Genomic DNA, 23,610 nt, shown 5'->3' with positions numbered 1-23,610 from the left:
TTGCAGATTTATTAAAAACCAAAAGCTGAAATTTCTCATTTGTCTAAGCATTCAGACTCTTAATTTACTACTTTGTTGAAGCCCCTTTAGTAGCAATTCCAGCTTCAAGTCCTCTTGGCTAAGCCTTGGGCCTAGGCCTGGACCTCTCTGGATTTGGCTGCATTCCTCCTTCTCGCAAATCTGGCCAGTCTCTCTGCCCCTGCCGCCAAGAAGCACCCCAAGAGCATGATGCTGGCACCAAGATGCTTCAGAGATGGTATTAGGCAGGTGAGCAGTGCCTGGCCAGCACCAGGGTGTGGATTTCTACCCAAAGAGTTAAGTTTTTGTCTCATCAGACCAGAGAATCCTCTTCCTCATGTTCTCAGAGTCCTTTCAGTATAGTTGGCAAAGTCCATGCAGCCTCTCAGATGTCTTTAACTTAAGAAAAGGCATCCGTCTCTCTGCTCTGCCATAAACACCTGATTGATGGAGTGCTGCTGAAATGGTTGTTCTTCAGACAGGTTCAGCCATCTTAGGAGAAGACTTCTGAAACTCTGTTAGAGTGACCATTTAGTTCTTGTTCATCTCCCTGTACCAAGGCCATCCCTGCTCAGTTACTCAGTTTGGCCTGATGGCAAACTCTAGAAGGAGTCCTGGAGGTTCCAGACTTCTTCCATTTCACAAATATTGCGGCCAATGTGCTCCTGGGAACACACAAAGATTCAGAAATGGTTTGATCCCCTTGCCCTGATCGGTGCCTCACCACAGTTTGATTGTGGAGATATTCACAGAGAGTCCCTTGGACTTCATGGCTTGGTTTTTGTCCTGACATGCAGTGTGAATCGTGGACCTTCTATACACAGGTATGTGTGTGCCTTCCTAAATGATGTCCAGTCAATTCAGTTTTCCTCAGGTGTATTATATTCAAGTTTCATGCTGCATCTCAAGGACAATTTAAGCAAACAGGGCACACCTGACCAGAATTTGGAGTGCCACGGCAAAGAGTCTGAATGCTTCTACGAAAGAGAGCTTTCAGGTTTTGATTTTTAACATTTCTATTGTACTGGAAAACTACCTTTCAAAATGTTAAAAATTGTTAAAAAAAATCCTAATCACCAACACACACAATTTACATTTGTTCACGGACTATACCCTACTCCTCCTGAGATGACATCTAATCGGACTAGAATGAGATCCCCTATGTCACCTCTGTCCTCTTAAAGTCTCTGGCACTTTCCTTCACATGTTCTGGGAATGCCCTCTATCTTGCAGAATCACTCTCTACAATTCTTTCTTTCTCCATTCCTTTGTCCCCTCAGGTTCTTCTCCTTCTACACCTTTCTTCTCTTCCCTTGCTCTCTCTTTCTCTCTCTCCCAGCAGAGGCTGTTGATGACTGTGGCCATTGCAGGTAAACTGCTTTTAGCCTCTTGCTAGAAATCTCCTGCCCTTGTCTTTCCTACTATCTGGAAGAATTCCTTTCACAATCTTGTTCTCCTTGAACTTTTTGCGCCTCAGATCAACAGCTCTTCTGGCTTTACTATCTGCAACTGGCTTCATGCTATTCAGTTAGTAAAGAGCTGGTTGGGGGTTACTCTGTGATGCAGATTTTGATGAATCTTGATGTTTTAGACCTCCCTGAGTCTGATTTACTTTCTCATAAGGAAAGTATTGTAATCATCCAAAAATTCAACCGAGATTTTATTGAATCTCGACATTTTATAGATGTCCCTGAGTCCGATTTACTTTCTTGTAGGGAAAGTATTGTAATTGTCCAAAAATTCGACCTCCAGATTTTGATTAATCTCGATGTTTTAGACCTCCTTGATTAATTTTCTTTTAGGTAAAGTATTGTAATTGTCTAAAAATTCGACCTCCAGATTTTGATTAATCTCGATGTTTTAGACCTCCTTGATTAATTTTCTTGTAGGGAAAGTATTGTAATCGTTCAAAAATTAGATTCCAAGATTTCGATGAATCTCGACGTTTTAGACCTCCTTGAGTCCAGTTTACTTTCTCGTAGGGAAAGTATTGTAATGTCTGTGTGTCTCTGTGTGTGTGTATGTAAACACAATAACTTACATTAACCACATTTTGCATACAAGTATTAGGTACATAATATAGATTTCTATCAACTTTTGAGCTATTTCCGCTAACTGGAAGTGGTATTTTTTATTCATGCAGCTGCAGAGTCCGATTTATTCTACATTACTTTTATAATAATTGTTCAATATATTATTAATTTGATTTGATTTGTTGTTGATAGTTATTTAATGTAAATTATATAAAAATATAATCATTGTCTTGCGGTTTGCTCCTCAAATATCCATCCCCATATCTGAGTATACGAGAAAGTCTAGGGGAGACCACTCCCAATTTTTTGTTGTTGTTGTTGTTTACTTTGTCCTGCACTCCTGTGTCGTGTGTGTGCCTGTTTACTCGCCATCTCTTTTTTTTTTTCCCTTTTTTGTATTTTAGTTTAAATAGCAGTCTTAGATGGGGTGTTCACCGGTGAGTGGGGTGTTGTTGTGTCTGTTCTTATATAGCTTAAAAATCAGATATTTTTGTTGGTTTTCTTTGGCCGTATTTCCCTTTTCTTGTAAAAATTTGATCACAAAAAAATAAAAATTTGTGAACCTTTCTGAAAACATGTTTTCACTTGGGTCATTATGGGGTCATTGAGTGATGATTAATGGGCAAAAATAGCAAATGTATTAATTTAAAATGAAATCTACAATATGATAAAGTGGGCAGAAAGTGAAGGGGTCTTAACACCTTCAGAGTGCACTGTCAGGTCTGGTCTGGTCAGGTCAGGTTTGGTGCAGGCACTGGTACGGCACATTGTCGCACCCACCACATGACAAAACAGCTCGAGATCCTGGTTGGAAACCCCCCAGGCAGACATGCGGTCCAGTCACACCCTCCAGAAATGACCCTCTATCTGCCGCAGCCAGGCATTACGTGGGTGTCCCCTTGGCTTAGTCAAGCTACTCGGGTCCTCAACAATGAGGAGCCTGCAAAGTGGATCGCCCTCGGGGAATCACGTCACATGTCTGTAGTGTCTTAACTGATGCTCCCTTACAATGCAGGTAATGTTCCTCATTTGGGACTCTGTGAGCAACCACTAGTTTGACACAAAGTCAAACCAGCTGTACCCAAGGATTCTCCAAAGAGACAAAGTAGAGAGTACTGTCTTCATCTCAGGTCACTGGATAGCGTCCATGTCTCACAACCATATAGCAAGACAGGAAGCACCAGGACTCTAAAGATTTGGACCTTCATCCTTTTGCACACAGATATCAGAAGCACCATAGCCTCCTTTCTAGTGACCTGCCCATGTTCTCCCAATCCATCTACTGACTTCATAGGAAGAGTCGCCAGAGACATGAATGTCACTGCCGAGGTAAGTAAACTGTACATCCCAGTTTATATAGACAACACCAAGTTGAAAGGTTAGCTTTGCAACTCAACTCACCATCTCTCGGACAATTTTGTCAACGATCCCAGCATCTTGCAGGTTGAGGAGGAACCGAGATGCAGGTGAGCTGGCCAGCAAACGCAGTTTTGCAATGTTGGGTGGTTCATTTGCAACTCTTGTGATGCCAACAATGAAGAATCTAACACCTTGGTTCTTTGCATTTGCTATCGCTGAGAAGATGTCTGGATTCCTTGGGTGGAAGACACCATCGCTCAAAAGCACGGCAATCTTGACACTTCTCTCATGGGCCTCGTTTAAGTAGATCTGGGTGAGGTTGGTGATGGCGTAGGTGGTGTACGTGCCATGTCCAATGTAGGAGATGGGAGCAATACGAGCCTTGAAGTTCTCGACTCCTCTCCATTCTCTGAAAGTCTGCTCGATGATCACATGGCTGCTGTACTGGAGCAAACCGACTTTCCAACTCAGTCCCCGGCCTGATTTTAAACGAAGCCTTGGAAGTCGTTCTGCGACCTGCATGGCAAAGGATTTTTCCTGTTCATAGTTGTCTTTTGCATTTTCTGAGCTGTCTAGCAGAAAGGAAAGTTCCAGGCCACAGTCTTCATCTAATATAGCTTAAATGGAAATGAAGAAAAAAAAGTTTTTATTTAGACATAACTCATGTAGGAGGTGAGTTGTGATCCAAAGACACAAAGAGAAGAATAATGTTTACACAGTAATATGAACATGTTAGTATCGCATTGGCTTGAGAATAAATCTCTTCATTATATCTAAATTACACTCGGCACATGTGATCAGTTTTAACATTTTAACAACACGGTGGCAATGCTGAGTCACATTACCAATAATAATAATAATAATAATAATTCATTACATTTATACAGCACTTTTCAAGGTACTCAAGGCACTTTACACAGTGAGTGGGGAGCCACTACAACCACCACCAATGTGTAGCAGCGTCTTGCATGATGCCATTTTTTGTGCCAGCATGCTCATCACACATGAGCTGTTAGGTGATGAAGTAGTGAGAAAGAGACAATTAGAGACCAGGGATGACTAGGGGGCCAGAATGACTAAGCCATGAAGGACAATGTTTTCTGGACATTGGAATACAGCCTACTCTTTATGAAGGATGCCCAGGGAGTGTCAGGAGAAGAGAGTTGGGGTCATCAGGCGCTATTGATAAATACAGTTGTATGTCATCACCATAACTGTGGTAGCCACGTTATGCCTTGAGATCATCAGACCTAATGGAAGCAAGGAGATCGAAAAGAGCAGCAGACCCAGGAGAGATCCTTGTAGAACACCATATAGAATATCATGTGTCTTTGAAGTAGAATTACCACAACTAACAAAGAAATGACAGAAATTCACCAAACAAAGGAGTCTTCAAACTCTTCTTATATACACTGAGGGAGTCATGGAGGTGGGCAGCTCTTTCTACCAACTAGGAGCTACACATGAAAAGAGGCTGGATTGAGATTTTATACCATGCCTAGGTGGCATCACCAGAAGCTGTTCAACAGCAGACATAAGTGGTTGAGAAGGAGCATAGGACCTCACAATACACAGGTGATGACCCATTGACTATTCTGTAGGTAAGCATCAAGCATTTGAACTCAATATGTGCTGCTAGAGGGAGCCAAAGTAGTGATCTGAAGAGAGGGGTGCCATGGCTGGTTCACCACCAGACGTGCTGCTGCATTTTGAATTATCTTTAGTCGGCTGGTGGCACAAGGTGGTTGTCCTGCCATCAGAGATGTGTAGTAGTCTTGACTAGGTAGCCATGAGTTGTGCTGCACATTCTATTAGATATGACCTGATCTTGCGGATACTGGCACTGAAACAAAAATTTGCAAAATGCGAAACTCAACAAAAACACCTTTGGGAGGTTTTAAAGGTTTTTTGAGATGTATCACAAGAAATACTGCTCCATAAAGACTCATTTTTACTTCCAGGCTTATTTGAGTGCCTTAATGCAGCTGGGCAATGCATGTAAACTGTCAGACACCTGTCATATCAGTTCTATTTATTCACATTTTTACACCAGTGAGAGTTGTGTCCGCATACTCTGGAAGACATTGGCATCATTCTCAGTGGGTGTGGGACACCGCCAGTGCTGTGCTTTGTCTCCTATCCTGTTTGTGATTTTTATGGACAGGATATCAAGGATGTCCAGTTTGATGGCCTTAGAATTGTGTCAGTACTTTTTGCAGTTGATGTGGTCCTGTTGACTTCATTGGGCAGCGAACACCAGCATGCATTGGGACAGTTTGTGGCTGAGTGTGAAGCAGCAGGGATGAGGATCAGCACCTTCAAATCTGAGGCCATGGTCCCCAGTAGGAAAAAGGTGCACTTCCTCTCTGAATTGGAAGGTGAGTTACTGCCTCAAGTGGAGGAGCTTAAGTATCTTGGTATCTTGTTCACGAGTGAAGGGAAAGGGATGGTGAGATTGACAGATGCATATGGGTGGTGAGACCAGTTAGGCGGTCACTATACTAATCTGTAACGCTTAAGGAGGAGCTGAGCCAGTAGGCTCTCACATGTGGTCATGAGCTTTGGGTAATGGCCAAAAGAATGAGATTGCAGGCATGAGCAGTTGAAATGAGCTTTCTCCACAGGGTGTTTGGGCTCTTCCTTAGAGATTGGGTGAGTAGCACAGATATCTAGGAGTGGCCCGGAGCAGAGTTGCTGACCCTCCACATCAAGAGGAGCCAACTGAGGTGCTTCGGGCATCTGATATGAATGTCTCCCGGATGACTCCCTGTGGTGGATTTATGGGCACAATCATCTGTGAGGAGACCCTGGGGAAGATTTTGTTAGGAGATTTGTATCAATGGCCTGGGAACACTTTGGAATCCCACAACATGAGTTGGCAAGTGTGGCTAAGGAAAGGGATGTATGGGCCTCCTGTGACCCAGTCTCAGATAAGCAGTGGAAAATGAAGGAAAGAATAAATCAATGAACGAGTGAATTCACGTTTTACGCTATTGAGACTAGCTGGAAGGTATTTTTGAAACAGATCAGAGAGAAGAAGTCAAAACCTTGGGATTGGAAACACCTGGTATCAGAACCAATAGTGAAAAACAAGAATCTTAAGTGGAAAAATCAAGCAAAGGTCTGAGACAAAAACTACTTGAATAGAAAGTGATTTTTAGCAAACATTACATGTAAAGGTCATCATATATTCACAAAGTCAAATGAGGTAGTGAGGTCAGCACCTCCATATCTGAGGCCGTGGTACTCAGTAGGATAAAGGTGGAATGTTGTCTTCGAATGGGAGGTTAGTTACTGCCTCAGGTGGAGGAGCATAAAAATAAGATTGATATAACCCACCACTAAGTTAGTGCCAGGGTCACCACCTCCATAATTCTGCCCTGAGAAACCATGGCAGGATTATGACTGTGGTTGACGATCATATCATAATTAAAGCAGTCCTTAAAACAGCCCAAATACAATTTTAAAACCTCAAAATATGGGTTGTAGCAAAGAATATATCTGAAAAGCACAATCCTATTATTACAGAGCATTTTGTATAATACATTTTTTATTAATAAAGAATCAATGTTGCCTCTTTTTGTGACTAGCTGGGGTATGGTGTTTTCACACTGTAGTGGGCATTTGGAGCTATTTTGAGACTTTTTAAGCTTTGGATATCTGAAGTTCATAACACAGGAGTTGGGAATCATCCATTTCTAGGAGTTTCTGTGACTATTGTTTTCTTATGTGTAGGATGTTTTGGTTTTCCTGATTTAAGGATTCCAACTTTTGGCCTCCAGTTTGGGACTAGTATTGTTAGTCTCTTTTTCCTCCTTTGAATCTATCTTTCTGTTTTTATAACATTTGCAAAATAAATCCTTCACTTATAAGAAATTATTTCTTTGCAATTTAATACAAGCCAAGGATTTATGGTTATCCCTCCTCTTTTTAGAGAGGAGTAGTGGCTCTGAGGCTGGGGATCTGTGCTGGCAATCGGAAGGTTGCCGGTTCGATTCCTGTAAATACCGGAAGTGATTCCATTCTTTTGGGCCTTTGAGCAAGGCCCTGGGTATGATGTTAACCTACATCCCGGCTTGCAGGGAAAACTTGTGGAGTTGATGTCAGGATTGGCACTTCAGCCACTGTAAAAAAAAAACTTCATACTGTTCAAGTTCATTTTAAACTACTGTAGTGTGGTGCTGAGGTGTCACGAATTGCACGACTGCACTCCTAATTTGGGATCCTGATGGGGATTGTCATGTGGTGGCTGTGTCAGTGTGCCGTATCTCCGTGCAATGGAAATTTTTCAAAATTGAGTTTTTTTTAGTTTTTGGAGTTACTAGGTCTTTCCTGATTTTATAAAATAGTGGTGATGGCCAAATATGTCTTCATTCCAGTCATAGCATGATGAAAGAAGCTTGTATGTACACAGTGTTTTACATACTGCAAGACAAAAACCTAGCAAGTCCACCGACCAATGAGGAAAGACCGCCTACCAATGAAAACGTCGGATTATGATCATGTGATTTAAATGCGGTGACTGTGTGATTTAAATGGCAGGTGTTGTTCATTCATGAAAAAACCAATAGTGTGTATATATTGTGTATTGTGCTCAGGAAAAATGAAATCTAGAACTCATTAATTATAGGGGGGACATCATTTTCTCAATTAGAGCACTCCAACCAACTGCCTTCCTTTTAGGGTTTTTGTTTTTTGTCAGCTGGCCATAGTTCAACAGTTAATTAATGGACAGATATTTTAGATTTTCACTTTTCTACTTTGTTTTCTGTGCATTTTAACAGCTCTCAATCTGTATGTGTGCTAATTCTGTATGTAGTAATTAGTAAAAAGTATTACTTACACTTCACTTGAGAATGTTTTAACTTAATCCTGATACTCTATATGTTCAATTTCCTCAAAATAACTATTCATGGTGGCTCTAAAATCGGTACTGACCCCTACTCTCTTTTCTGTTTCTTTTTCTGGTTTCTTCTCATCTGCGCCACCACCACCTACTCAAAGCTTCATGATGCTCCAACAATGATGGACGGATTAAAAGGCAGAAGTCTACATGACCATCATCATCAAGCCCTTCCGTGAGAACCCTAAATCCAAAGAGGACTGTTTGATTTATGTTAGGCAGAATGACCAGAGGGGACTGGGTGGTCTCATGGTCTGGAATCCCTACAGATTTTATTTTTTCTCCAGCCGTCTGGAGTTTTTTTGTTTTTCTGTCCCCCCTGGCCATTGAACCTTTCTCTTATTCGATGTTAATTAATGTTGACTTATTTTGTTTTATAATTGTGTCTTTCATTTTTCTATTCTTTAATATGTAAAGCACTTTGAGCTACTGTTTGTATGAAAATGTGCTATAGAAATAAATGTTGTTGTTGTTGTTGTTGAATGTATCACAGCGCTTTGGGCCTACACAAAGTAAAGAGTGCTATAGAAAAATACACTGAATTGAATTGGATTAAAGATTGTTCTACTTTTGGAATATTTATGGCTGTTTCGCCAGTTCCCTGTTTTTGGGCCCACACTCCTAATAATTTGTTTCTGGTTCTCTCCTGGGTTGAATGGTTCCTTGTATAACCAATGCATGGCAAAGCACTATTACATTCTGAAATAGGTTCTTTGCATATGATTTTGGCTCTTTATGCTTTGAAAAACTTCCTAATATGTAGGAGAAGAAAAAAATCTGGAATCTTCCACATATGGCAGACTACTTAGCAGGACACAAACAGATTAAGGAAACCTGGAGTTAGTCTATGTGATTGTATGCGGCAGGAGTCCTTTCAAAAGCAGGAGCCATTGGTATTTCCCTAATCTGTGACCATATGTTCATGATTATTTATTGTAAGGAGCCTGTTACAGATTTAAGTAAATAAAGGTTTTTCCTGGAACCATCATGTAGACGAGTCTTTTGGGAACTAAAAATAGTTCCCTTATGGCATCACTCTGGCACCTTGATTTAAGAGTGTGCTTTAGCTGGTGCCAGCAGGTAGCCCTAGGGCCCTGGCTGAAGTCAGGCGAGCCTCTGACGTGCAGATCATTGCTCCTCATCTGCTCCTTGGCTTGTTTAACTCTTTTAAGGCAGATGTCGACTTTTGTCGACACAAGAAGTTGAGGGCGGATGTCTACTAAACTCCACATTCAGATACAGAGGGCGATAAAAGCGTTGATAAATCTGACCAGTACATTACAGTTAGACCCTCGTTGCTTGGAGGTCTGTTAGACTCGTTGGCTTGACATCAATTCCCTGAGTGTGTGTGTGAGTAGTGCTGAGTAAACATTGTCTAGAAGGGCAGCCATATCAGACAAGAGAACAAAGCGAATGCGTAAAACAAAATACTCTGCATATATTTATGTTTTTGTGCATTATTATTGCTGAATCAGACTCTGACTTATCGAACTCTGATTTTAATGCAAACAATCTGGAAATCGAAAATGAAAGACAGGTAATTGCATCAGCTGACCGGCACCCAGCTGGTTGTAGTGCTGAACGGGAAGACCACACAGACGTAGATCCGTGGCTACTGGACTTCATCAAACGACACGATGTGTTGGCAGACACTGCGGATTACCAGACACTGCGGATTACCAGCCACTCGACTGCTTCAAGCTGTTTTTTAAAATTTTTTTCAGAAAGTGCCTTTCAGCTTATGAGTGAGGAGACAAACAGTATGTGAATTTACACACTGTATGGGCTCATGGAACATAAAGCAGAGTGACATTTGTCATAAATAAGTATTTTATGTTAATGAATGTGTGTAACCAATGCTTTTTAGAAAATAGTTCTTTGGAAAAATATCCAGGCTTGGGGCAAAAGGAAAAAAAAAACAAATAATTGGCCCTAGAAGAGTTAAAGAGGCCTCAACCTACTTTGCCTCAGAAGAAACTGCAAATCATAACACCACCATGATGTGTGTTTTTTAAATGGCTCTGGCTATGCCCGTTACAGGTCAAATAACATTATTATGTTATATTATATTATTATGTTGTGACTATCACTCACCACCTACTTGTATATACTGTAAGATTAGCTGTCCCCTGAGGCTCCACCTGCGTAGTAGTGAAACAGGACAAACTTTAAAAATCAATAAAAAAGTAAAAAGAAAAAAAAGTGACAATTTGTATCTCTTTCTCATAAACGTCAAACGTTACTCTTTAACAATCTCTAGATGATAATTTCTGCTGAACGAACAGGTATTGCTAGCTAAGTGGAGGCAAGGTATGCTACAACATGTTGCGAGAGGTAGACCAACTCGAACGGAGGCTGACATGTGCGTGAGTGAGTGAGGGGGTCCCACGGTCCTGCTAAACCCCCTACCCTCGGACTAAAGCCAGTCTCTCAGATTCATGTTAATTAATCGCTGCTGCAACCAAACTCTAATACTTAACGCAATGAGAGAAGTTGCAAAATCAAATGGAATGCTGAAGCAAATTCTAGAAAAAAAATCTGTTAAGTAGTTCTCTCGTTTGCTAACCTAAGCGGAGGTAAGGTGCACGGCCGAGCCTGGAGCGTGAGTGAGGAGGGTCCCGCCTGCCTCCGCACTCCTGCCATCACGCTTCCCCCTCCCCTCGGATTCATGTGTATTAATCGGTGCTGCAACCAAACTCTAATACAGTGGTTCTCAAACTGTGGGGCGGGCCCCCCTAGGGAACCACGAAGTAACAAAAAGAGGGGATGTGAAAAAAAGAAAACAAGAATCAAAAATATGAAACCAAAACAAATTAACTTAAACTACATTCTGATACTAGAAAAATAAATATAGAGTTAGAAAAATGTCGAAAAAAGTTAAGTAGGTATAATAAAATATGCATCTATGATATGTTTTTCCTTCAAAAAAACGTTAGAAGGGCGCCATTAAAACTGTTATGAAAACTCAGGTCGCAAATACTTAAAGGTTGAGGAACGCTACTCTAATACGAGCTTGGAGCGTGAGTGAGGAGGGTCCCATCCACCTCCCCAGTCCTGTGGTCCTGCTTCCTTCCCCCTACCCTTTGACCACAGCCAGTCTCTCAGATTCATGTTAATTAATTGCTGCTGCAACCAAACTCTAATACTTAACGCAATGAGAGAAGTTGCAAAATCAACCGGAATGCTCAAGCAAATTCTAGAAAAAAAATCCGTTAAGTAGTTCTCTCGTTTGCTAACCTAAGCGGAGGTAAGGTGCACGGCCGAGCCTGGAGCGTGAGTGAGGAGGGTCCCGCCTGCCTCCGCACTCCTGCCATCACGCTTCCCCCTTCCTTCGGATTCATGTGTATTAATCGGTGCTGCAACCAAACTCTAATACAGTGGTTCTCAAACTGTGAGGTGGGCCCCCCTAGGGAGGCAAGAAGTAACAAAAAGGGGGGATGTGAAAAAAAGAAAACAAGAATCAAAAATATGAAACCAAAACAAATTAACTTAAAGTACATTCTGATACTAGAAAAATAAATATAGAGTTAGAAAAATGTCGAAAAAAGTTAAGTAGGTATAATAAAATATGCATCTATGATATGTTTTTCCTTCAAAAAAACGTTAGGAGGGCGCCATTAAAACTGTTATGAAAACTCAGGTCGCAAATACTTAAAGGTTGAGGAACGCTACTCTAATACGAGCCTGGAGGATGAGTGAGGAGGACCCCGCCTGCCTCCCCACTCCTGCCATCATTCTTCCCCCTCCACTCAGCCCACAGCCACTCTTTCGGATTCGTGGGAATTAATCGGTGCTGCAACCAAACTCTAATACTTAACGCAATGCGAGAAGTCTCAAAATCAATTGGAATGTTCAAGCAAATTCTATAAAAATTCTAGATCTAAAGTAAGGTAAGGTGCACACCCCGAGCTTGGAGCGTGATTGAGGAGGGTCCCCCTTCCCTCAGCCTCGGATTCGCATGAATAAATCTGTACTGCAAGAGAACTATGATACTTAGTGCGATGAGAGAAGTCACAATATCAACCAGAATGTTCAAGCAAATTATAGAAATAAATTTGTGAAGTTGTTCTCTCGTTCACTAGCTAAGCAGAGGTAAGGAATGCCCCTCGGCCCCACCCCTTCCCCATGGCCCCTCCCCATCGGCCCCGCCCCATCCCCTCGGTCCGTTGCATGTCTCACTGATTCGTGCAACTAAATCGATACAGCAAGCGAACTATGTTACATAGTGCAATGAGAGTTGTCTCAAAATCAACTGGAAATTTCAAGCAAATTATCGAAGAAAACCCGATCTAAATCCGTTAAGTAGTTCTCTCATGAAAAGTGGACAGACAGACAGACAGACAGACGTTGGATTTTATATGTATAGAGATGGTGGTGCTCTCCTTTTAGTGTCCAAGTTTCTGCATATGGTGGTAGATTCCTTGCTTAATAGGAGATCAGAACCTTTTGTGCACACCATGACGTTGGCTGACTTTGGTGTTCTTTGTATTAGTCGGTCTGGTTTGCTGGTGACCTCTAGCTGTATCCATTGATGACCGTCTGTCCTGCTCTTTCTGGATGAGCTGCTGTCACCTGCTCATAACAGCTTCAAAAGTGGCAAGCAGCAGGGTGGAGAGCCTCAGTCACTAAAACACAACTATTGATGCTCAACTTTGCTTTGGAGCTCTAAATATAGAATTACAATTTTAATTTTGCACTGAAGTAAGCACTGCCTAAAGGCAGGATTGTTCATTCAATGTGCTTCTCCCAGTCAGCAAAAGAAAAGTCCTGAGGGTGAAGAATGAGACAGCCAGCTGAGGCGGTTGATTCAGGTGGGCAAGTGGGGAAAATTCTTAAAGAGGTATGCTAAACAAAGCAGACATCATATGAGTTACATTATCAGTTGGCAGAGTTGTGGTTAAAAGCATCAGACAGAACATTTTACACAGGTGAGCAGGCAAAAACGCAAAAAAAAATTATTCAGAAAAATAATCATAGTGGCCGTAAAGCTCCACAGGTCTGTCACTACATTTGTGATGTCTCCACGTTCTTCTTTTAACTCTGTGGACTTGTCAGATGTTCTCTTTCTCATTCAACATCAAAATAATGGGAACTTATATTGACTAGAGCAGTGTGTGTGACTGTGCCCTGCAATGGACTGGCACCCCATCCAAGACTGGTTCCTGCAAAACACCTGAGGGTTCTGAGATAAACTCTGACTTCAGATAACCCTGAACTAGATGAGCAATTTAGGAAAAGGATGGAAGAATGAACTGGTATCTAGTCACAAAACAAACACAAAAATCTTAATAGGCAGAAATCTGAAAGGGCAAAAGTATGAAAGAGGAATAACAAAATCGTGGAGCAAATAAATGCAATTAGAGATCTCTCTTTCTATAACCAACTCCTCCTGTGTGTTTGCTGCAAAAAAACTAGCTAGATGGGACAAGAAGAACATAAAGATAGATAGATGGACAGATAGATAGAAAGATAGATAGAAAAGGCACTATATGATAGATAGATAGATAGATAGATAGATAGATAGATAGATAGATAGATAGATAGATAGATAGATATAAAAGGCACTATATGATAGACAGATAGACAGACAGATAGATAGAAAAGGCACTATATGATAGATAGATAGATAGATAGATAGACAGGAAAGGCACTATATTATAAATAGATAGATAGATAGATAGATAGATAGATAGATAGATAGATAGATAGATAGATAGATAGGAAAGGCACTATATGATAGATATATATGTATGGTAGATAGATAGATAGATAGATAGATAGATAGATAGATAGATAGATAGATAGATAGATAGATAGATAGATAGATAGGAAAGGCACTATATAATAGATAGATAGATAGGAAAGGCACTATATGATAGATAGATAGATAGATAGATAGATAGATAGATAGATAGATAGATAGATAGATAGATAGATAGATAGACAGGAAAGGCACTATATGATAGATAGATAGATAGATAGATAGATAGATAGATAGATAGATAGATAGATAGATGGGGAACCTGTGTGTGTGGAGTTTCCATAGTTTTCCTGTGCCTGTGAGTTCTCCTATCATTACCCAAAGTCATGCAGATTAGGATGATTGGAGACCCCAAAGTGTACGTCCCCTGTGATTGGCTGGTGCTCGTGAGATCATTAAAACTGACATAGCCCATCATTTCATAGGCTATTCCCTGACAGGAGTGCCGAAATATATCTCTGAATGCGATTGAATGGTTTTGAGAATGTATGATGTCTGTTCATAGAGAAATAACAAATGTTTGCTTTACAGAGTATGTCACTTTGATTAATTTTCAAACAATTTCCAATTGCAGTCTTCATTTATATAATCGCAGTGAGTCGGGGGCTATAAGGTGGCACCCTCACATAAAGGCTGGTTGTGTAATGTGACATACCCAGCAACTCATGCCAATTAGTCTGCAGCTCACTCTTTGACTTCAGTCACAGGGATGGCTCATTGTGTTTCAGTACTGACAAGCTATGAATGCTCATGCGGATGTACAACGGCATAGAATGCAGCACCACAGAATAAGGTACGTGGGTGTTTTGGACCTTGGAAAGAAAAGAAGGTGTCGTCTCCCCAATATTTTGTGTTTCACATACCAAGACGGACTGGATAAAAAGAGAAAGGGTCTGTGATTGTGGCTGAACTCACTGTACCTGTTAACCCCTTTTACCGGTGGGTCTGTTACGCAATGTGCTACTGGCTGTCAAAAAAAGGGGCGAGCACGACATATGTGCTGGTGAACTTTTTTCCTTCAGTAAATCAAATATTCATTCAAAATCTGTGCATTGTGATTACTCAGTATGTCTTTTGTATTATATTACATTTGCCTGGAGTCTATAAACAAATTTTTTGAACAACCAAAATTAGAGGAAATCATTTTTTTCTTTTCATATCAATTTCTAACCAGCTTTATCCAGATTAGGGTCAAAATGCTGGAGGGGGTGAAGGGGAGTGGGTGGCTTTGGGTGTAAGTTACAGGCTGAGGCCTATTCCAGCTAGCATAGAGTACAATGCAAGCACACACACCAACTTAGCATCGCCAGTAAATGTAACCTGTAAGTCTTTGGACAGTGGGAGGAAACCAGACCACCCAGAGGAAACCCTAACAGACACAGGGAGTATCTTGGTCTTCTTACTGCAAAGCAACAGTATTACCACTGTGCCACCATACTGCCCCTACACTAGAGTCAAACTAGCTTTTGCCAATTACACCTAATGTAAATGTCTTTAGACAGTGGGAAGATTCCCATGCAGACAGGGGAGAACATGTAAACTCCACACAGGGAGGACCTGGAAGGCGAACGCTGGTCTGCTTACTGCATGGCAGCAGTGCTAGCTACCACTGTGCCAACATGCTGCCACTAGAGGAAATCAGTAAGGGGAAAATACTTTTTCACGACACAGCTTATGAACCTGCGCCACCTTGGAGAACGCCAACATGTTCAGCCTGGTCAGTGAAGTCTGTGCCCGCTGTCACTAAATCGGCTCTGTATGACTGACTATGGGAGTGCTTGAGTAGGCCCTGCCTGCCACTGTGGAACAATATCAGATGCATTCAGAATCCCGACAGACATTCCTTTAAGAAAGTTATTTACTTCATGTAATTTATATCTCTGATTACCATATGCTTGGTTTTGGTAGCTTGTTCTGACACATGCAGAATTTTATTTGATTTTTCCAGCATCGCTGCCAAAAAATGTCTTTTATAAGATTGTATGTAGAAGGCATATATTAAAAATCAAAACGTGAAAGATGCAGAGCCATCAGGATTGAGCAGAGGCTTATGGGTGATACACTGTAACTGTTTTACCTTCTCTGTGCCCCTCTTTTACTGTGCTAACCAAACATACATTTATAGTGACCCCTGAAGCTACCTTAGCACATGCAAACTGTAAATCAGCTTTATACAGCAAGGCTATGGGGTCAGCTCCTCCTGATATCTTGCCATTTCACCAGCCTGTGTTCTGGATACTGTAACAATATAAAAGCTGTATCTCTTATTGACATTACAGAGTAATAGCTTTTGAATTGTCTAGCTGTGCTGCCTATCTAAGACGGGCTGAAATCTAAATAATCAATGTAGACCTCAGCATTAATGTTTGCAGTGCATCATGAAACACACATATCTCTGTTATATGCCATTTACATTATTTGTAAAAGCAGTGCTAATGTTTGTGATGCACCATCTGTTGGAATGAAATAACTATCATATTTTGACATATTTAAGTTTTGCCATTTATTTATAATCCACTTGTGATACCAGAAAATATCTAAGTTATTTTAGGGGCCCAACTGCAATTAACGTAAATTGGGAGAAATAAAACTCCTGCCATTAAAATGCTGTTTTAAATATGACATGTGGGGGACTTCAACAAAAGTAAATACACAATGAAATAAATAGACCAACAGATAGAAGTGAATCTGGATTAAGTGAATTCAACAAACAAATTACTTTATATTGAATACCAGCTATGTGCGCCCAACTACGTTGCATGTGTTAAAGCTGTCTGTGAAGGACTCCCAGTTTAAACGTGGCTGCCAGTCGAGAACTGGGCCCTTCGTCGCACAGTATTATGATTTTTTTATAAGGGAAACAAAACTACAAAAGAAAACCCTTGGACATTGATTCAATAGGAACGGCCTACTCAGAATCACTGTCTGAATCGTATTTATGTGGTGGTGTAGGAGCATTTCTGCTTCTGTCCGTTCACAGTCCGTCTCGTTTTCACAACGCTGTCGTTTCCTCTCACGATGTCTTCTCAACCTTTCTCCAGTCTCGCAGGTTGCTTTGTGGCAATCCAAAGAGTAAGGCAATATACACGGAGCAATGGTTATAAAAGGGGGACACATAGGTATCCAGGCTCTTTAAAGCACAAATAGGGATCACTTCACTGACATGTGAGCAAGCCACGGTACAACTGTGAGACGTGCAGCACTCAGTACAACGTAACAATAATAATTTCCGGAACGTGCTGTCACGTTGTCATTCATTTTACCCACTGTCTTTCTTTCATTCATATGTTACGTAGGCACGTACTTTATCTTCGGCAATCTCATTCTCTAACCAGGCCTCAGGAGCTAACCAGCGTAACACTGTCCACCATCCCTTTCGTTATTCCGGCACATTGTTGACATCCGTGAGTAACAACAACGTACTAAACTGGAAGGTGGTCTATGCATGTGTGGAATTCGCGGACAAACAAAGATCAAGATCTAAATGAAGATCTCTTTAGTTAATTTAAAGCACAACAATTTGTTTAGTTTAAATGTCTGTGTTTTGAGGTGTGACTGGCGTACTACAGTCTTCAGTAGTAGAAGCCTGGAGGAGATTCTTAATGCAATGCCTATGTTTTAGCTGTCTCTCTACTGCCATCTAGTGCTTCTTCTTCTAATTCATTCGCGGACAAACAAAGATCAAGATCCAAATGAAGATAGAGATAATATAATATAATATAATATAATATAATATAATATAATATAATATAATATAATATAATATAATATAATATAATATACAGTTACAAAACCCAGGTCACAAGGGAGCCAGAGCCTGTCCACACAACAATGGCTATGAGGCAGGAAACAACTCTGGACAGGATGTCAGTCTACCACAGATAGATCAATAAACTGACAGAGAAATATGAAATGCACTAGATAGATAGATAGATAGATAGATAGATAGATAGATAGATAGATAGATGTGAAAGACACTATATAATAGATAAACAGATAGATAGATAGATAGATAGATAGATAGATGTGAAAAACACTATATAATAGATAAACAGATAGATAGATAGATAGATAGATAGATAGATAGATAGATAGATAGATAGATAGATAGATGTGAAAGACACTATATAATAGATAAACAGATAGATACATAGATAGATAGATAGATAGATAGATGTGAAAGACACTATATAATAGATCGATAAATGACAGATAGATGTGAAAGGTACTATTTAATAGATAGATAGGTAGATGTGAAAGGCACTATATAATAGATAGGCAAATACAAGATTAATAGGTATGAAGCACACTACAAAATATAACAATCGACTTTTGTAGCTTTCTCTGACAAACTAACAGAACATTATGTGTATATTATATTTTTTATAAGATATTTCGTATAAGGTAACGGTGCTCCAAGTGTTTAGCTTAGTAATTATTGAAACTTTTAAAATTTTGCAAAAACATGAACACAGGAAAATACTCTACATGTGCAAAATCTAAATCACCAGTGGGCCAGAGCCTGTCCATGTAACAGTGGTTGCAAGGCAGGAAACACCTCTGGACACCTCAGTCTACCACAGATACTGTAGATCAATGAACTGGCAATAGATATGAAAGGCACATATGACAAAATGTGAAAATATATGAATGAAAGACATGGTATATTAGATAGATAGATAGATAGATAGATAGATAGATAGATAGATAGATAGATAGATAGATAGATAGATAGATAGATAGATAGATGTGAAAGGCACTATATGATAGGCAGATAGAATGACTCCAGTGCCATCCTGTTAAGCTGACTTTGACTGCTTTGAGCAGACTCTGACATCTCTTAAGACAATGAGAAAGATCAGGAATATTCTCCTTACCCTGGCCATTATGTTTCTGGGCTGAATTAGATGCAAAGAGTTTGCTCTTGGGTTTTATCGATGGCTCTCTGTCTTCATTATATTCCTGGGAGAGGCCGACCTGCAGTCCTGTCACTAACAGGAGCCAAGTGGCCAGGGTTAACATGGTGAACTTTCCCTGTAGAAAAGATCAATTAATAAATGAACAGAATAAACAAAATGTCTTACATTCTTAAACTACTAGAGACAATTTACTAATCCACATGTCATTTTTATCATATTCAACTTTAATACAATTTTGTAAGATAAACTCTGAAGTATAGATTTGACTAGTATACATTTTCTCAGGCTCTTACAATATGTCAGTTATTTCATTCTAAATTAAGATGTCAGTGCAATCCAAGCCATAAAACAGACTTTCAGTCTTTATTAATGGGAAAAGTATATTCAGAAAAATACTTTTGTGAAAAAACTAGCATAACACTAAAAAGGACTCATAAAAATATTTAACAGAAATATAATATAAAATTGTTTAAGAACACTTTTTATATTATCTGAAACAAAAAAGTAGTTTTTGCACTCACCATGAAACCTTTCAGTTCCAGTCAATCCAAGATGCTGCTTTGCTCACGTTAAAGAATAACAATAATATATTGACAGTCTATTGCTACGGGATGTAATATTTCTGGGCTCCTGTTGCACCCATTCTATAACAGAAAAGTGAAGCTGATTGTTCAAAACTTGCTTTATAAAGGTAGGCGGGTCGGTGGAGCGGCTCATGTCCTCACGCCCTGGGGGTGGGGGGATGCACAGAATTAACCAGCCAAGCTGAAAGCTGAATAATGAAATTGCCAAAAAGAGTGAAAGACGAGTGCAGACAAAGAAGGACAACAAAGTCCTTCAGTGCAGACTGGGAAAAGTACACACCCCTGAGACACTTTCACTGCTCACTCACTTCTTTAGCTCACAGTACAGGACTGGGACACGCTTATAATGAGGGGCACATTAATCTAATTAAAGAAAAGAAGAGAAAGGCCTAGCTGACACTTGAGTTTGTATCTGTTACAAATGTAATAGCTAACCAAGGTACACATAGAAATTAGAAAATAATCCAAAAATAAAATTTTATTTATAAAGGGAATTTAATAGCACCTTAAATAACAAGTAACGACAAACTAAACAGAGGATTGGAGGGGCTGAGTAAATGTGGTGTTTGGGATTTAGTTGTCAAAACATATTTACACTACTGATATCAGTGTCTGAGATAAACTGTCAATGATTTAGTCCCTTGCATTTTTAATATTAGAGTCTCATATAAGTTAATCAAAAATTAAACTAATCTAATGCATTTTATGTGTAACATATATAAGCTCTGCAAAAGTAGGGTAGGCAAGTCTGCAAACTGTAAATTCATTTAAGTTTCTGAGAAATTTAAAATGTTTTAATAATTACTAAGCTTAACACGTGTATTATTGCTTTAAAAAATATCAGTTTTATGTTAGTTTGTCAGAGAAAGATACAAGAGTATTTGCATATCTATCTATCTATCTATCTATCTATCTATCTATCTATCTATCTATCTATCTATCTATCTATCTATCTATCTATCTATAGTGTTTTTCCTTTCTATCTATCTATCTATCTATCTATCTATCTATCTATCTATCTATCTATCTATCTATTATATAGTGCCTTTCACATCTATCTATCTATCTATCTATCTATCTATCTATCTATCTATCTATCTATCTATCTATCTATTATATAGCACATTCACATCTATCTATCTATCATATAGTCAATTTTCTATCTATCTATCTATCTATCTGTTGTGGTCAAATATGGCACTGCAGGTTTCCATAGGAAAATGTTGGAGTGCCAGCCCTGTTGTCCCCATTTAATACAGTCAAATAAATATGTGTGCCTCTATAATAAGCAACAATAAAACAAGGCAAATATGTCTGTATTTTCAGGTAGCCTTGTTCAGGTTTTCAGGAGTTCATGTTGTATTCAATTCAATCTGGTTCCATTAAATCAGAGCTGTTTGCCTCTTTCGGGCTTCAGTGGGGTTTAAAAGCAGGAGATCAGAAGGAGTGTAGTCAATTGCCCTCACTTAAGAGCTTCTTGCTGATGCAGAGGGAAAACAAGAGGAGCAGGTTAGCACAAGTGCCCCCACTTGGCCCAGGGTGGTAATACCTGCTTCAGATAAGCCCAGTGGGAGATCCAGAGACATGCATGTATGATGCTATCTATTTTACATAGTGCCTTATCTATCTATCTATCTATCTATCTATCTATCTATCTATCTATCTATCTATCTATCTATCTATCTATCTATCTATCTATCTATCTAAGAGTTGGACTGGTAGCCCTACTGGGATGAGGGGTGCGCCCATCCAGGATGGTGCTAGATTAATATCCCAGTCGGGGTAGAAGATTAATGGATTTTAATGAAGTAGCAGTGATTGTAAAGAGATGTTCCTTCCCCAGTACAATAGATGGCAGTGCTCCTCTGGCATGGCCCAAGAATGGGCACCTGCAAGGATCTATGGAATTAATGGTTCTGAATGACAACCTTGTCAGAGTCCTTGGGTGCTGCCAGTGGGTGCTACAGGGAGAATTCCCTATTTTGTGTGGCTTCTGCACAACCCAGAAATGCTTTCACCATTCAGTGCTATGTCACCGGAAAGGTACTTATAATGTGGTGCAACAAAAATACACTTCATTTGTACCCAAGGCAGTGTTTGTGTACTCTGGGGCACTCCCTTTTTGGTCTATCTATCTATCTATCTATCTATCTATCTATCTATCTATCTATCTATCTATCTATCTATCTATCTATCTATCTATCTATCTATCTATCTATTTTGATAACTCCCATTGTTCAATGCATAACTGTGAGGCATTGAGCATATCCTAACACCACTGAGCATAAAGCAAAAGTCAACCCAAGATGGAGTGCTAGTCAAGGAAAACTCCATGGCAATGGGCTTTTATAGTGCCTTTCATAGCTCTCTGTCAGCTTATTGATCTATCTGTGATAGACTGGTGTCCTGTCCAGAGCTGTTTCCTGCTTTGCATCCATTGTTACTTGAACAGGCTACGGCTCCGATGCTGACTCAGGTTTTGCAAATGTTTTTTACATTATATTATCCATCCATTTTCCAAACCTGCAATATCCTGAGTAAAGTCGCAGGAAAGTTGGAGCCCATCCCAGCAAGTATAGGTCACAAGGTAGGAACAAGCACCAGCCCAATACAGTGAGAACACACACACACACAGGGCCCATATTAGCAATGCAAACCCACCTAACCTGCATGTGCTTGAACTGCGGAAGGAAACCCATGTGGACATGGGGAGAACCTGCCAAACCATTCAGTGAGGATCCAGACTGAAAACCTAGGCCTTCTTGTTGTAAGGCAGCAGCACTAGCACTGCACCACCATATATCTCATATATAAATGTCTTTGCATGGAAGTGTGTGTGTCTATCTGTCCGGCCCGGAAATCTGAGGCAGCCCAAAAGTACAAGGCAACAGCGTGAAGCTCAAAGAGCCGGCATGGTGGACCCAAGTTAACGAGTCAGAAGAAGAACGAAGTACGAGGCTACAGCATGAAGCTGAAAGAAAGCGACTCCATTGCCAAAGTGAAGCCGCCGAGGAAAGACAAATGAGAGAGAAACTCGCTTAGTGGCTGATGGACAAGGGGGGCGAGTGCATCCGCAAAATGAAACCGTCAACTCCTCATTACATTTTTCTGACGATTTCAGTAGTTTTTAGGCTTTTTTCAGCATGGGTTTGCACAGCTAGTTATATTATATTGTATTATATTATATTATACAGTATTATATTACTAACAGTGTTACCTGGCTTTGCCTGTGAAATTTTGTAAGACAATGGGCCTCGGTTATAAGCCAATTGGATTTCTGTGACATCCTCATTCGATATTCAAGTGCCATGATATGAAGCCAGCAGTGGGGCATTGCACGATTTAAACACAGCGATCAATGCATAGTGGGGTTGGAAGTGTTGAGGAGCCCCCTTGGAGTTCCCAGCACATAGACAGAGTGGAATGGATAACCATGATGTACACAAGAAAACACTGCGGGTACTCATCTAAGAGTGCCATTAATCATTGTAATCTTCTACGAATGCCAGTAATCAAAAGCAGAAATCTGAGACGTACTGGCCCACTTCAGGCACTCGTGCAAAAAATTTGAAAGAGTGAAGAAGTGGGGTGTCTCTGACAGGCCCAGCCTTAGGCATAGGCGAAGTAGGTGACCGCCTAGGCCCCCGGCCCGCCCCCTCACATGTTTAAATCACGTGGGCCAGCGGGGGCGCGTCCACGTGGGCGGCTGTCTATAAAAGCGGAGCGGTTTGAGTCAAAATCTCTATGGGTCGAATGTTCGCATCAGTGAATCAGCCCTCATCATCATTCATCGAAGAAGAAAGAAGAAGTCAAGATCTCATAAATCCTTCCGCCTCGTCAGTGGCAGCAGGTGGCACGGGAGCGGGAAGGCAGAACCGCAATCTGAAATAATAATAAAAAAGGACAAAAAAACTAAAAAAAGAAAAAATACAAAAAAACTAAGCTGGGCTTAGCTACATACCGCCACGTGGTGCCCAATGGAAACAGTTCAAACTGGCTAAATTGTAGCAGCTAACTACTCCGGGCGAAAAAG

General features: G+C 40.3%; 1 protein-coding gene across 1 annotated transcript in view; it reads right to left on the bottom strand.

Annotated features, from left to right (window-relative positions):
• col28a2a (collagen, type XXVIII, alpha 2a) overlaps positions 1-19,656 on the bottom strand; it is a 149,586-nt gene extending 129,930 nt beyond the window's left edge. Inside the window, exons 1-3 of the mRNA XM_039757571.1 lie at positions 19,515-19,656; positions 18,952-19,108; positions 3,453-4,027 (exon numbers count right to left, since the gene is read on the bottom strand). Coding sequence (XP_039613505.1) covers positions 3,453-4,027; positions 18,952-19,108; positions 19,515-19,517 — 735 coding nt within the window. The 5' untranslated portion in view covers positions 19,518-19,656. The remainder of the gene's footprint in view (positions 1-3,452; positions 4,028-18,951; positions 19,109-19,514) is intronic.
• Between the last annotated feature and the right edge of the window lie 3,954 nt (positions 19,657-23,610).

The sequence above is a fragment of the Polypterus senegalus genome, chromosome 6 (assembly GCF_016835505.1).
Source record: "Polypterus senegalus isolate Bchr_013 chromosome 6, ASM1683550v1, whole genome shotgun sequence".
Classification (NCBI taxonomy): Eukaryota; Metazoa; Chordata; class Cladistia; order Polypteriformes; family Polypteridae; genus Polypterus; species Polypterus senegalus.
Note: the sequence above shows the minus strand (reverse complement) of the source record. Positions and strands in the feature narration are given on the sequence as shown.